The following is a 16,327-nucleotide window of genomic DNA, read 5'->3' as shown; positions in this document are numbered from 1 at the left end:
ACTGCTTGCATCAGAGCTGGGGGTTCTTGAGAGGAGTACTGAAATTGGATGATATTTTTAGGAAGTTATGTATGTACAGCATCCTACTGGCCTCTCCCACCAGCCATGATCTGCTTGTATTGCATAGAGAAGAACAGATATAACTGGGTCTAAAGTCACGTACGAAATAAAACTATAAACATTTTATTTAAAAATTGAGTTGACATATTGAAAATGGGAAAATATAAGCAGATTAAACTTCAGCTCTAAATGAAAAAAAAGTTGTATGGTGAGAAGCTGGTGCATTTCTGAAACGCAAAAAAACGCAAAACGCAGAGACATACTCACACCATTTTTTTTTCAGAGATGACTAGCTGACCAGGTCTCACAATTCTTGGACTGCTTGTACAAAAATAAATGTGAAAATATATGAATCTAGTAGTAGTTTGCTTACCTTGTTTGTTTCTAAATTTTCTCCATCCTTCAGCTTTACTGGATCAATCTCACAGGGTTTATGCAACTCACAAATCTAAGGGAAACAAATATACTGATAAAAAAATCACATTTTAGTATGATGACCAAAAAGCCTTGTAAAATCACCCTTTATTGTAGGAGCCTCACAAACCTGCTTTGTAGTGCTCATCATTGCTTGCACAGCAGCTGAAAGGTAAAATCAGGCTGACAGTTGGAGTGTCTGCACTGGCTGCTGATGTTTACAATGAGAGCAATTTCTCTTAAAGCCCTGTACTTACTCATGCAATATAATGTGTGTGGTATATTAAACACAAAGTGAAATGTTTTCAATAGTGCATTCTGATACTTGAGCTGCAGTACAAATAAAAAAAAAAATATATAGAATTTACATTTACTTTAAAGTGAATATTTAATATGTGTTCCAAACTGTATATGTTAACAGCAACTTATATGCCAATTTACTGGTTTAGATTCACGGTATCCCTGCCTTTGCCCATTTAAAACGGAGTCATACCCAAAAATGGAAATTCCGCTTTAAGGCTTCCTGGCCCCCTGACATGTCATTTTTGGCAGGGGGGGAAACCTAGATTTGACCAGTACCGGCTCCCACTTCCACTCGGACGGCTTGGGCGGAAGTTATCCTCTCCTTCTCCCTCCCTGCAATCTTCTGGGACACGTCACAGGTCCCAGAAGATTGCCCGTCCACTCAGGACATGCAGTGCGCACCCGGCTGTGAAGCTGCAGTCTGCCACAGCCAGGTGCCCACACTAGAGGTATTGGCGACGCGGGGAGAAGAGGGAGAGAATCGAGCCTCTCGCATCGCTGGACCGTGGGACAGGTTACTGTGTATTTATTAAAAGTCAGCAGCTACACTTTTTGTAGCTGCTGACTTTTAATAAACACAGAAATGGCTGACCCTCCACTTTAAATTAAAAAAAAAAGACATTTGTATACAATATCAGAACATAACATGCTTTCCCCCAACAGAGGGCACACTGCATTACTGTTCCTGTGTGATAAGGCTGAACTCCCAAAAGACCGATGGGCCTCACAGATTGCAGGGGCTGAGTCACTGGGAGAGGAAATGTGCGGTTACTTCTTGATAAGTCAGAGTCTCATGAGATTATAGTCTCAGGTTGACCAGTATTTCTCTGAAAGGCGATATAAACAGGGTGTAACCACTGGCTGAATGGCTGTTAGAGACACTGTAGTCTCACATAAGCAGGAGATGTGTTGTGTATAGAGAGTTAAACAAAAAGCTTGTAAAAAAAAAAAAAAAAGGTTTGGGATGCTGTTATTTAAAATAAACACACAGTACATACACACATACAATATATAGAATCTATATTTTTTGCATTTTTTTGACATTGATATTAAGTGCTCTTCTTTTAGTAATAAAAAAAAGGTAAAATATATACATTATTCCTCACTCCCACAATTCCTCCTCTTCATGCAGTGGTCCCTGAAGCCTTTTCTGCCTGAACCCTGAAGCCTTTGCTGTCTCAACCCTGAAGCCTCTGCTGCCTCAACCCTGAAGCCTCTGCTGCCTGAACCCTAAAGCCTTTGCTGCCTGAACCCTGAAGCCTTTGCTGCCTGAACCCTGAAGCCTTTGCTGCCTGAACCCTGAAGCCTCTGCTGCCTGAACCCTGAAGCCTCTGCTGCCTGACCAGTTGCAGCTCTCTGCTGTCATCCTGCACAATGCAGGGCCAGCAGTTCTGCATTATACAGGAAGACACTGAAGGCCTGCCCACAACCTGGGAGCATCAAACAGCAGAGTAAAGCCCCGTACACACGTACCGATCGTCGGCCGAACGATCGGCCGTCTTTTGTTCAGGGCTGTCCTGTCCGCTGAAAAGTGCAAAAGACTGCACACTAATTTTGTCGGCCAACAACAGCCGACTGCAGAATTGATGTCATGTGATGGTTAACTTTCCGTGTCTTTTTTCTTCTCTGAGCATGCCCAGTCTTGCAAATCTGCTGATTGTCGGCCGAAATCTGTACTGACTGACGCACAATCAGCCGTTCTGTTGTCAGCCTACAAAAATTTTAATGCTTGCACGACAGATTCTGTTCGGCCGAAAATGCGCTGTCGGCTGTCGGAAGAATCATACTAACAAGCCGACAATCGGCCGATCGGTGGGCGGCCGAATATTTGCGGCCGACAATTGGTACGTGTGTACGGGGCTTAAGAGCGACGGCTGCTGGAGAAGCAAAGAATAAGGTAAGTATATTACCTTACTTATCATTATCTAAGCAAAACAAGCAGTTAACCCTTGTAAAGGGGACCCACTGCAAGAGAGATTTCTTGCCCCTAGAGTTTAGCTTTACAAATAAAAACAGGTAGCTCCTAAACCAGGGTGCCTAGGCATCCTGGGGTGCCTTCTGAGTTCTTCAGGGTTGCCTTAACAAAATGCCTAAAAATTGCCCAAACAAATGTGTGCAAGCCAGCCTTTTTGTTACACAAGACCAGGGGTTTTCATTGTGCATCATTACAACCTTGGGCACGGTGTGGGCCAGCCACCAGCGTCCTGACAACTTCTGACATCAGTTGATAAAGAGGACGTCTGGGGCCAGCACAGAATCCTTGTTTGATTTCCCCCATCTGCCTCTCTCTGTCAGCACTGGGGCCATTTTAGCTGCATGGTGGAGAGAAAATAAGGAAAAAGAAATGCTGGAGTACTAGTCAGTACCAGTGTGCAAAAGTATATTTGCTTCGCATGAATGATTAATCTCCAATGTTGGGTGTCCTATGTGTGGGTATGCTGCTGCAATATGTAAAACTGTAAGGAGTGTATCATTTTAAAGGGTGCCTTGGATGGAAAAAGGTTGAGAAACACTGGTTTAAAAAACATAGGTTGCAAGAGAAATTTGCAAGCTGCCACTGTTGACCTCCTTCCTAGAATGCCATTTTATTCGCTGAAAATTCTATAGCTTTTATACATTCCTAGCCACTGGCTTAAAACAAGGATGCAGTTCAGAATTTTGGACTTCTCTTGCAACATACTTGTTTTAGGTCACTGACTTAAAACCCATAAGATCAGCATGACAGTCTGGGGACTACTATTTTCCAGAGTTGGCAAAAGCAACCTTTATACTTTCCTCATATCGCATATGGACTTCATATGACCATATGTAGATTTTAGCAATTTATCCAGCCACCCCAAGCTTATTATCCTCAGAGGAAAAGGTTGTAAATTTTAGGCCTATTGCCACTGTAATCAAGAAAACACGATGGCTATGGAATGTTTGACTGTCACTCTTCTCAATGAACAGCTTCAAGGGGTTTATGCAACTGAATGCTGTGGCCAATAAGGGCATTGTAGACCTAATCTTCATGTGTATGGTTGACAGCAGTGATGGTTATTTGTGTAAAGACAGACCTTGCAGCCCCAGGTAGCCAATGGCTTCCTGCTTAATGCTGTAAATCCTGGCACAATGAAGAATGCTTATGGGAATTTTAGATGCTCACCAAAGTTTGCAGTGTTCTCAATATAGGATTATGGAGCAGGAATCAGCAATGTATGCAGCGATTTCTCATTCTAGTGATTTGTGGATCTCATAAAATTATACACTTCTAAGTTATTGCCTTATCATTAAAATAAAAAAGTTTTAGTTTCATTTTTTGCTGCTTTAGGACTCTGCTCACTTGAGTTGAAAAAAGGATGCTTGGTAGGCCTTTCTGAATGGCAGGAAAAGATAAAGCAGGCGCTCGACCCTAGTTCCAATTAAATACCACTATTCATACAGTATAGTCAATAAGGCATTTATTAATTAAAAAATTTATAAATGCACTCACAAGCATAGGGAACGAGAGAGCATGTAATGTGGTATACTGGCAGCTGATGTGACCACAGGTCTGCTCTGAGGCTCAGGAGTTCTGGGGAAGCCTGGCTGGTTGGGACACACACTGCAAATCTGGGATAGCTCAGCTGACACCGTGGCCAAGGACGAAAGCCTGCCGCTGTGAGTGCCTACACACCTCCTGGATGATGTCACACACCGGGAGTGCTGAGATGCCAGTACTGAAAGACACACAAATTCCCCTTTCATCAGTCTCCAGAAGAGTCATTGGAGCTATCCCAGAGCTGTAGCATGTCTCAAACAGCCTGACCCGGCTTCCCCAACACTCCTGAGCCTCAGAGCGGACCTGTGGTCACCTTAGCTGCCAGTATACCACATTATGTGTTCTCTCCTTTACCATGTTTGTGGGTGCATTTATACTTTATTAAATTAATAAATAGTTATATTTACTTACTGCAATATGACCTCTTTGCACTGGATTTCTCTGTCATTTTGTTTCTGAATGACAGAACAAATTCTGAATACTCAGCTAAATACCTCAATATACTTGCAACCAGTCAAGGGGTTTGGACGAATGCCAACTCAATGTCTCAGTACTCTAAAGGGAGATCAATCGGGACCTAAATAAACTGCTGCTCCATCAACAAAGGTGCTGGATACTTTTCAGCATGTGTGAATCTACTGTACAGGGGCACTGGTGGTGCAGAAGTGGATCATGCCCATCAATACTGGTTTGGCATTTTGAAAAAATGGACTCTTCTTTATGCACTTGCCCAATGTTGCATAGTATACCTGGCTCGTAGCAACACAACAGGTGTTTGTAAGCTTGCTATGGGGATAGTAGCCTGTGTATCTGGTGAGTCTAGCCCAGGGATCCTTAATCTACGGCCCTTCAGCTGTTGTGGAACTACACATCCAATAAGGCATTGTAAAACTCTGACATTCACAGACATGACTAGGCATGATGGGAATTATAGTTCCTAAACAACTGGAGGGCCATAGTTTGAAGACCCCTGGACTAGTCAGTATCAATAAAGAGGGTTTTTTTTATTTTGAATTAGGAAGATATGTTCTTCCATCTCTAGTAGATAAATCACTAGGAAAGCAGATAAAAACGCAATAAACTAATTTAGCACAAATTCAATTTGCTTGGTATTTAACAAAGTTATGGAGGACCAGAAGGACCAGAAGGAAATGAAAACTGAGAAACAAATAAGTTAAGTTGGTGTCACAGTGTAGTGTGAACTGTACAGCATTGTAGGATTTTACAGCCATGACAGTGCCAAGTGTGAGAGTTTAGTATGCTAGGTCTTGATTACTATTAACCCAAGCTAAGTGGCAGAAATATGCACATATAGCCTTGAATGTGTTAACTCTGTATGCCACGCTGCATTCTGATAAACAGCTATAATTAGTTACATGCACAGTTGGTCAGTTCAGATTACAAACGCTTAAACAACTGCCTGGAGCTTCATAATAAATAATGAAAGCTCACATGGAATTCCTTGTTTTCCATGGAACCCAGATGTAATGGTTTTGGCAAGAAAACTTGCAATACTTAAATGTATTCCCCATGTATTTTTAGAGGCCGTCTGCTCTTATCAAGATTTCCGTAGAGAGCCCCTTTCTATGCTGAAACAGCTTTCACGTAAAGAGGAAAAAAGAAAATCAGTGTCAGTGTCAAGGAGAGAGAATGCTTTAGTTTCTTTCAGTGTGTCAGATACAAGGCAGCACATTGTGGCTTTCTTTAGTCTGTGATGGAATACAGTCCTTTAAATAATATATGCTGGAATTTGTCGTTGAGCATTAACTCATGGGACACGCATATTGCATGCTGGGAAATAATTAAAGCCAGCAAGCACTGGAGAGACAGTTATATGCAGTCCATTGGGCTTATGACAAGCCTTTTTTCTAACCACATAAATGATAACTTTAAGCAGGAGCTCAACCATTTTTTCGTGAAGGCCAAACAAGGAGTTTAGTTCTCTGCTGGGTCTTGTTTGTTGACCATTATCCTGGAGACCCCAGGAGACCCCAATCCTCAGTGCAGCCACAACACTTGGCACTAAGCATTCCATTCCCCATATGAACAAAATTTTCAAAATATCGGCCATCTAAATGTTATATTTTTCTGTGATCGTGCAGAAAAATAGGATTATTGTACTCACCGTAAAATCCTTTTCTCTAAGTTAATTGACAGACACTGCTACATATTCTTCACTATAGGATTATGCTGCCCTCTACAGGAGTAGGACTAGGCAGACAACACAAAAGCTTGACTACGCTCCATGGGCTGTCCTCAGTTAGCGTAATCCCCCTCTCTGTTTAGAGATACTCAGCTTTGTAACAAGCAGTAACAGAAGTATAAAAAACTCCTTAGAGGGGTGGGTGTTGTGTCTGTCAATGAACTCAGAGAAAAGGATTTTTCGGTGAGTACAAAAATCCTATTTTGTCTTCAGTTCATTGACAGACACAGCTCCCTATTCTTCACCATAGGGATGTCCCAAATCAGTGCTAAACATGAGGGGTGGGCATAACAAACCCAAGGCTAAACACAAGCCAATCCAAGGAATTGTTGCTCAACTAGAACAGGAGCCCAACCTGAAAGACACCCTCAAGAGGGGAAAAAAACAGACCCTCCAAATCGCAGCCTGCAAAACTTTTTGGCCAAAGGAGGCAACGGCAGATGCCAAAACATCCACTATGTAAAACTTTGAAAAAGTATGCACGATGACCAAGTGGCCACCGTACACACCTGCGCCACTGACGCCTGATCACAGAAGGCCCAAGAAGCACTAAGTGCCCTAGTAGAATGTGCCATCACAGGGAAGGGGGAGCCCGACCTGTAAATGAAGAAGCACAGGTCACCATCAGTCTGATCCATCTGGAAATGGTAGTAGAGGAAGCAGGAGCCCCTTCTGTGGCACGTTCATACTCCCAAAGAGCGAGTCTGACCTCCGAAGGGACACAATGGCTACCAAATAGACCCAAATAGCTCAAAAAACATCCAGAGTATACAAGGCAAATACCCTGGAATGAGCCAGCCTGGGACACAAGAAGGGCAGCACAATGTCCTCATTCAAATGGAAATCAGAGGCAACCTTCGGGAGTAATGACGGCCGTGGACCATCTTATCCCCACGAACCACCAGATAGGGAAAATGACAAGACAAAGCCGCCAACTCCGACACTCTGAAAGCAGAGGTGATAGCCGCTAAAAAAACACCTCATGTGACAGTGTAAGGAAAGGGATCTCCCCTATGTTTTCAAAGGGAGGTTTTTGAAGAACCAGCAGAAACAGGTTCAAATCCCACGGCGGCAGAGAACTTACAGGCGGGGTAAAAAGACAACTGCCTGAAGGCATATAAGCACCAGTTATTGGGAAGCCAAAGGTCTCTGAAAAAAGACTACAAAACAGACACTTGGCCTTGCACGGCGCTCAAAAACAGTTTCTGATCAACACCCCATTGAAGAAAGGCCAGAATCTGAGCCACCAAAAAGGAACGAGGATGGACTCCTTGAACCACACACCAGGAAATGTACACCTTCCACATCCGGTGATAAAGCATTCGAGATGTAGATTTCCTCGCCTTCAAAATGGTCGGAAAACACAGAGCCAGTTCAGCACCTGGCTCTCAACAGCCAGGCCATCAGGGAAAGCGACCGAAAAACAGGATGGAAGATCAGCCCCTGACACAACAGATCATCCCTTAAAGGACGCCCCCAGGAGATGGAACGGCTGGAATCCCACCGGCCTCGATCCTGTGTAGAAGTCGCCGAAGAAGCTGGAGCGGAGGGAGGGCGTAAAACAGATGACACCTGCCTCATGGAGCCCCCAAAGCATCTTTTGCATCTCCCAGAGGATCTCGCAACCCAACAGATCCACCTCTGGGGTGCCCATATCTAATGAAACACATTAGGATGAAGGAACCAGACCCCCTGGTCCAATGTCTAACAACTGAAGTAATCCGCCTGCTAACATTTCAATGGGGGAAATTATGCACAGCGGAGATGGATGGAACGAACCGTTTTGCCCCCAAAGAATGCCGGAAACCTCTAGGATCATTAAACACACTCTTCATGCCGCCCTGGTGATTCACTTTAGCCACGCCTGTGGTGTTGCCTGACTGAATCTGTACCGGGAGCCCCTGGAGCTGCTCTGATCCAGATAATTTCAATGAAAATGTCATGATTTAATTAAGAAATGTATTGTAAATGGTCATTTTAAACAAAACCTATCATGAGAGAAACATGGAAGCTGCTTTAGTTGGCCTTTGCCTGGCTGTTATAATGACCTTCTAGCTTCAGAACTTTACTGATTTTCTAAAGGAGTACCTACGTTTAATTTGCAAAGCGAATGTTCACTGAGCTTAGAAAATATGAAGAAGCTATATTTGCATGTCATGTTTACTTTTCATGTGCTAGCAAAAACCCAGATTTTCATTTTCTCTTGAACATGAGTGGATAGGTTCACCTTTCCTGATCTGTATACTTGTCCTAAGTCAGGGACCTAGAAAGCCCAAAGCCAGAGGGTCAGCATAACAGCCAGATGGCTAGCATTTTCAGAGGGAGGTTAGTATTGGCAGCACCCATTGTTCTCAAAAAGCAAGATTCTTTAAAGTGAACATAAGCCCAGTCTATACAGGTTACCATATTTATGTATTCTGAACAAGCAGTAAAAGTACTACAAGGCTTCTTTAACTTCTGCATCTGTAGGCTTTGTGGAGAAAATAATCTCTAAAGATTTTTTTCCTATTACTTTCTGTTGCATCAGAATCTTTGCAACATGTGAACCCTCAAATGTAAACTCACAGCAGGTTTTTTTTTTTTTTAAGCTATTATAACCCAAACGAAAATGGGCTTAACAGTCTTTAGTGTGATCTTTGAATGTATTTGGGTATTAATTACTTCATAGTATATGCAACTAGATATATCAAAGATGGCTTTGTTTTAAACTGCTTGTAAGGAATATATACTGTAAATACACTGCTCAAAAAAATTAAAGGAAAACTTTGAAAACACATCAGGTCTCAATGGGGAAAAGTATCATGCTGGATATTTATACTGATATGGACTGGGTTATGTGTTAGGAACGAAAGGATTCCACATTGTTTGATGGAAATGAAAATTAATAAACTACAGAGGGTTGAATTCAAAGACACCTCAAAAATCAGCAGGCTAGTCCATTTTACTGAAATTTCATTGCAGCAACTCAAAATGATGCTCAGTAGTTTGTATGGCCCCCCACATGCTTGTATGCATGCCTGACAACATCAGGGCCTGCTCCTAATGAGATGACTGAGGGTGTCCTGGGGTATTTCCTCCCAGATCTAGACCAGGGCAATAATGAGCTCCTGAACAGACTGAGGTGCAACCTTCCAGCGTCGGATGGACTGAAACATAATGTCCCAGAGGTGTTCTATTGGATTTAGGTCAGGCAAGCATGAAGGCCATTCAGTGGTGTCAATTCCTTCATCCTCCAGGAACTGGTTGCATGCTTCTGCCACGTGAAGCTGGCCATTGTCATGCACCAGGATGGACCCAGGACCCACTGCACCAGCATAGGGTCTAACAATAGATCCAAGGATTTTATTCTGATACCTAATGGCAGTCAGGGTGCCACTGTCTAGCCTGTAGAGGTCTGTGCGTCCCTCCACTGATATGCCTCCCCAGACCATCACTGACCCACCACCAAACCGGTGATGCCGGATGATGTTACAGGCAGCATAATGTTTTCCATGGCTACCCCAGACCCTTTCATGTCTGTCACATGTGCTCAGGGTGAACCTGCTCTTATCTGTGAAAAGCACAGGGTGCCAGTGGCAGACCTGCCAATTGTGGTGTTCAATGGCAAATGCCAATCAAGCTCCGTGGTACCAGGCAGTGAGCACAGGGCCCACTAGAGGACGCCAGGCCCTCAGGCCACCCTCGTGAAGTCTGTTTCTGATTTTTGGTCAGAGACATTCACTCCAGTGGCCTGCTGGAGGTAATTTTGTTGGACTCTGGTAGTGCTTATCCTGTTCCTCGTTGCACAAAGGAGCAGATAACGGTCCTGCTGATGGGTGCTCTATGACCCTGTCCAACTCTCCTAGAGTAACTGTTTGTCTCCTGGAATCCCCTCAATGCTCTTGAGACTGTGCTGTGAGACAGAGCAAACCTTCTGGCAATGGCAACTACTGATGTGCCATCCTGGAAGAGTTGGACTGTCTGTGCAACCTCTATAGGGTCCAGGTATCGCCTCATGCTACAAGTAGTGACACTGACTCTAGCCAAATGCAAAACTAGTGAAAAACAGTAAGAAAAGATGAGTAGGGGAAAAAATGTCAGTGGCCTTCACCTGAAAAACCATTCCTGTTTTGGAGGTCGTCTCATTTTTGCCCATCTACTGCACCTGTTGGTAACTTCATTAACCCCAAAGCAGCTGAAACTGATTAACAACCCCCTCGGCTACTTAACTGGAGTTTAATTGACTTGATGCTATACTCTGAATAAAAAGCGTTCCTTTAATTTTTTTGAGCAGTGTATTTTAATGGCCATAGTCTGGGCACTGGTGCACTTAAACTGTGCATATCTTCATCTATAAAATGAAGAGCATATTATATGAGTGAAAGGGGGGTGTATACCAACTGTTTGGACAACGTGCATTACAGGACATATGGGAAATAACCAAATGTTACATGTATATGGAGAGAGATAATAATTACCTCATCTATAATTGGCTTTAATGTAACTTGCAGATAATGCATCCCAGCCAGTTTCATGGTTTCATCTATACATTTTGATGTTAATGAGTTGCCTCTAAAAATTGTGTTGGGATCTCTAGAAGAGAAAAAAAAATATTTCAAATTTATTACAGGTCAGAGTTGAAAAATTATTATCTGTAAATTTTATTATGCATAAATTGTCCCACTAATTGGGCTCAGAGTCTTAAATATTTGGCCCCTGAAAGACAGTACAAGGTATCCCTAGAAATACATTTTATTAAATTAACAAAATGAAAAGTAAATGAATAGAAGAGAAATCCAAATCAAATCAATATTTGGTGTGACGACCATTTGCCTTCAATTCTTCAATTCTTCTAGGTACACTTGCATAGTTCTTAAAGGAACTCGGAAGGTAGGTTGTTCCAAACACCTTGGAGAACTAATTCATACTTTTCTCCTTGGCAAATCACAATGTTGTTCAGTTTAATGCTTTATTAATTATGTCTAAATGTCAGACATTTTAAAACTCCATCATTAACTATATTCTATACAACCTGAAACTGGGGAAAACTGCAAGTGGATGGCCAGCACCAAGAGAATGCAGGCTATGGAACCTTAAGTCACAGGATGAGCCTCCTGACCTCCAAGATACCTTTCAGCTAATCCTCATACAATGGATGCATCAAGAGCTGTATTCATGCTGATACATGTACGCATACTATATACATTTCATGCTAAAAAAACAGATGGAGACACTTTCAATGAAAAAAGTCAGGTGCTATAGATGATTGTATAACATTCCATTAAAAGTCCACAAAACAATACACTTTTGCTATGGAAGGAAGAAATACAGTGTACATAAATTAACAGATGACTTTTAAAAACATTCTGACGGATTTAATATCATGTTTCCATTAAGTAAGAAGGAGTTGCTCTATGTAAGCTTACAGACTGCTGATCAAATATATTTTTTGTTGGTTATGCAATTGCATTGGATGAAATGAAGACTTTATGTTTAACCCCACTTAGATGTAACCATAATACTGGAGAAGGAGAGTCGAATGTACAGTAGGTACACTGCTATTGTGTATCAGCTCAAGCAGTTGTTAGGGTATAGTTGATTTGGGCACATTAATGCTTTTGAGTGCCACCTGTACCAATAAAGTGATGCGGCAATGATCGCTACTCTATAATATTTAGTCTAGTACAAGAGAAAAGCTCTACATCAGAGAAAGATCCTTTCCTCTCAGGAGTAAGGCTGACCATACATTATACAATTTTCTTGTTCAATTTCCTTTAGATTTACCGTAAACTATGTAGTGCAAGGGCCTGACTAACTGCATACTAATTAAACGTGTTTTAGGTTTGGCCTCCTATTTTATTTTTATTTTGGTAAATCTAAAGGAAAATTTCACAAGAAAATTGTATGGTGTATGGCCAGCCTAAGCATCATCACTTTGTCCAGTAACAGTGCCCTTACTAGCCAAAACTGCTAAGGCTTAATCCAAAATCTTGCAAGTCCAGCATTTAATAAATACCATATTTAAAAAGTCATGCAGAAGAAAAAAAGTAATGAGAGGGATCTTTTTGGTGTTTATTCTTAAGTAGGGTACCCACTAAAAGAAAAATGGATGAAAAATTCAATACGAGGCATGATCGTTCGATTTTCGTATAGTGTGTACACACCTTTCTACACCCGATTCAGATTTTCCAAACAAAAATTTCCTAAGGGACAAACTCCAAAAGTTTTCTCGTACGTGAACAGAACTAATGATTTTCTTTAACCACTTCTGGACCGGAAGATTTTCCCCCTTAATGACCAGGCCATTTTTTGCGATTAGGCACTGTTACTTCAATGGACAATTGTACGGTTGTGCTACACTGTACCCAAATTAAATTGATGTACTTTTTTTCCCCACAAATAGAGCTTTCTTTTGGTGGTATTTAATCACCTCTGTGATTTTTATTTTTTGTGCTACAAACAAAAAAAGAGCGACAATTGTGAAAAAAAAAAAAAAACAATATTTTTCACATTCTGCTATATAACATTCCAAAAAAAATATAAAAAAATATAAATTTTTAACATTTTAGGCCAATTTGTTTTCTAATACATATTTTTGGTAAAAAAAAAAAAAAATAAGCGTATTTTGATTGGTTTGCGCAAAAGTTATCGCGTTTACTAACTACGTAAAAAGATTTATGTCATTATTTTTTTTTTTTTACTAGTAATGGCGGTGATCTGCGATTTTTAGCGGGACTGCGACAGTCCCAGTCCTGTGCAGGCACTTCCTGTTATGGGGTGATGACTATTAACCAGTTGTACTCCTGTGTTATCACCTTTCCTCTGGTGACATGATGGAAACTACAGGTTTCTCTGCTGATACATATTGCATAGGAATGGTCCACCATTGTCACTATCATTAAAGCGGAGTTCCTGACACAAAATCGACATAATCGATTTTGTGGCCATCCGCTTGCTTTTCGTCACCTGAAAAGGAAATGGATAGTTACGATTTTTTTTTTTTTTTTTTTTTTACTTACCTTGTTATTGTAGAAAATTATACTCACCTTTCTTCCACTTCCTCCCTCGGCGGCCGCGGCCCGCGCCGTCACTTCCGGTTTGCAATGATTCCTGGGCGCTGAATGTCATCGCTCCCAGGAATCAATGCGATGGCACCGGCCCCGCTCGTCACTTCCGGTGCGGCGCCGCATTCCCTGCTAAACAGCTTCTGGGCATGCCCAGAAGCTGTGGAGGAATGTGGCGCCGCACCAGAAGTGACGAGCGGGGCCAGTGCAGGCGCATTCTGGGAGAAGAGGACACGGAAGAGGACGCAGAAGAGGATCGCGCTGGCTTCAGCTGCCCACATCCGAGATGGCAACGCTGGAGAAGAAATTTTAAAGGTAAGTATTTCTTCTTGCAGGTAAGTGCAACCCGGGACAGTACAGAGGCTATCCATTGTGGAATGTACTAGCCCTGACTGTTCCGGAACTCTGCTTTACGTTGGTCCAGAGCAATGATATGCAGCCGATGCTGGAGCACAACCGTACAATTGTCCGTTGTCCGTGCATGAAGGCAGGAAGTGGCTGAAAGAGGCCAGAGGAGATAAGCAATGCTGAGATCCAAGAAAAGGAAGCACTCAACATACAGCTGGAGCTGCAAAAGCATATACAATCTTGGGATATATAAAAAAAAAGGAGATAAAAAGTGTGATGCAAGTATATATATAGTAAATCCTGATTTAGCTTGGTGCACCCCACTATGTAAATCAAATTTACCCACTCCACAAATAATCACTGCCACTGAAAATCAGAACAAAAAAGCAGCTTTTTTCATTAAACGTTTCATGACCTCATATAACTATATTACATTTTCACACAGATTATTACAGTGATGCAATATTTTCATAATAATTTAATGTTACTCAAGTCAGCTAATCATGATTCCATAATTATGCCATGATTAAGAAAATAACAGCTGTAGTGCCACTGCTTGCTAAAACTCACTGACCACCTTGGAAGTAAATAAGGAAATGAGAGGATGAATGACAGCCTGTCAAATCTCCTCCCTCCTGCAGCGTGTGGCAGTACTTGCAAAATGTGATGTGACTGCACTCAGTTGCTTTATGGTTTGCCATCACGGATTTCTATGGCAATGGAGCATAAAGAAGTTTAAATTCAACAGTGGGTTTTCTGAACAGGATGCTGTCCCATGTGGCCAAAGAATTTCCGCATGGCAGCACACAGGTTTAATAGGGAGAGGAGGGGGTTTAGAGGTAGCCAGCCAAATTATTAAAAGTAATGGGGGATCTCACTTATAACGAAAGGTGAGAAAAACTGGCTTTAGCTGTGACTTATTTAATACATATAAAGTTGAACTGTACCCAAGCTACAAATGTCATATTTTATTTTTATATATTTTTTATTAATCTGCAAGGAGTTAGTGACTATTAGCAGGTCTTAATCCTCAATCATACACTTTCTATATCCATAAAGTACAATTCCTGACTGCTTTATGAACAACAATCATTGCCAGCAACTCTGCACATCCCAACTCACAGAATGGGAAATGCAGGGCCTACTTTGTGATGCCAACCCTATGTGCAGAGGTCACCAATCTGGAGTGCAGGAGAGCTGGGGCCAGGGCAGTAGCTGCACAATAAACATTAAATGGCAATGCTGCATATAGATGAATTATAGTAATATGCAAAGTATGTAAATAGGGAGCGAATCTACTGTACTTGTCAATTTCTTATAACTATTCAGATTCCCAATTTACAGAATAATTGAGCATCAATACAAAATTAAACATCTATAGCTTTGGTACATTTAAGCTACATCCTCAAAGGGTACATCAGTCATCCTTGAGTGGTCTTGACTACTACCTCTAAGCATTTTGCTCTGTATGGGGTCCCTTTTAGACCCTGTGTGATTTAAATTGAAATACTATTCAGGACTGTTATTTGATATGGTTTTTAGATTCATGTGTAATTTATTTTCATTTCATACTAGAGGGAAAAAAAAAAAAAAAACAATAACGTGAACATTATATGGTTTACCATCATTTTTTATATAGGCTAGTAAAAAGAGCAAATCCTAAAATGTAGGTAATATGTGGCACTGAGAACAAATATATGAGCAGCAATACAGAGGTAGGGCTTATGCATGTGGTATATATGTTGTAAATCCAAAAACAGACTTCATTTTGTTCCCTGAGAGTACATATTAGATGTAGACATTGGTATTATTATGAATGCAGATCCATGTATGTAAATGAGAAGGTTCACAGCAAAAGGAATCAGCAAAATCTGTAACTGGGATATCCAGAAAAGGTGGGGGGTTAGGAGGCAGGGAAAAGAGGAAGAGCGAGTGGTAGGGTGGGAGGGTATTAGGGGGGGGGGTGTGAAGATAAGGAGATACATAAGGGGAGGGTTTCATGGGGGAAGTAAGATATGTATTTTAGGGGAGTGGAAATGGGAAGGGGAACTTGGGGAGTTGGGAGTGGTGGCTTACCAGTAGGATATAAACTTTGCCAAGACCATTAAGTGGTCCTTTTGGGACATGTTATTTGGTTAATATTTGGCCTCCTCCCAAGAGACAATCCATTCCAGCTGCTTAAAAACTTCTGAGATAACTTCTAGTTTCTAGAGCTGATCATGTGTGCTGCAGCTAAGAAGTAGCACAAGAGACCATAGATTCCTGGATTGGAAGTTGTGTGATGCACTGATACTGTAATTCTTCAGTTCATTGTAATTCATTTATAAATAGCTAAAATCCTTTTCCAGAAAGGTTCAATCATGAAGCATTTTATTAAATAAATTGGTCATATGCCCCCTTTCTCCATTAAGTGACAGGGAATGCAAGGTCATAGAC

At 41.6% G+C, this 16,327-nt stretch overlaps 1 protein-coding gene across 2 annotated transcripts in view; it reads right to left on the bottom strand.

Moving 5' to 3' along the window:
• RASA3 (RAS p21 protein activator 3) overlaps positions 1 to 16,327 on the bottom strand; it is a 299,758-nt gene that overhangs the window by 39,925 nt on the left and 243,506 nt on the right. For both annotated transcript variants that reach the window (XM_082246000.1, XM_082246001.1), the window contains exons 12-13: positions 10,958 to 11,072; positions 434 to 508 (exon numbers count right to left, since the gene is read on the bottom strand). In XM_082246000.1, coding sequence (XP_082102126.1) covers positions 434 to 508; positions 10,958 to 11,072 — 190 coding nt within the window. The remainder of the gene's footprint in view (positions 1 to 433; positions 509 to 10,957; positions 11,073 to 16,327) is intronic.

This window comes from Pelophylax lessonae, assembly GCF_965119305.1.
Source record: "Pelophylax lessonae genome assembly, chromosome: 2".
In the NCBI taxonomy this organism is placed as follows: Eukaryota; Metazoa; Chordata; class Amphibia; order Anura; family Ranidae; genus Pelophylax; species Pelophylax lessonae.
The sequence above is the reverse complement of the archived record's forward strand: the minus strand, read 5'-3'. Positions and strand labels throughout refer to the sequence as shown.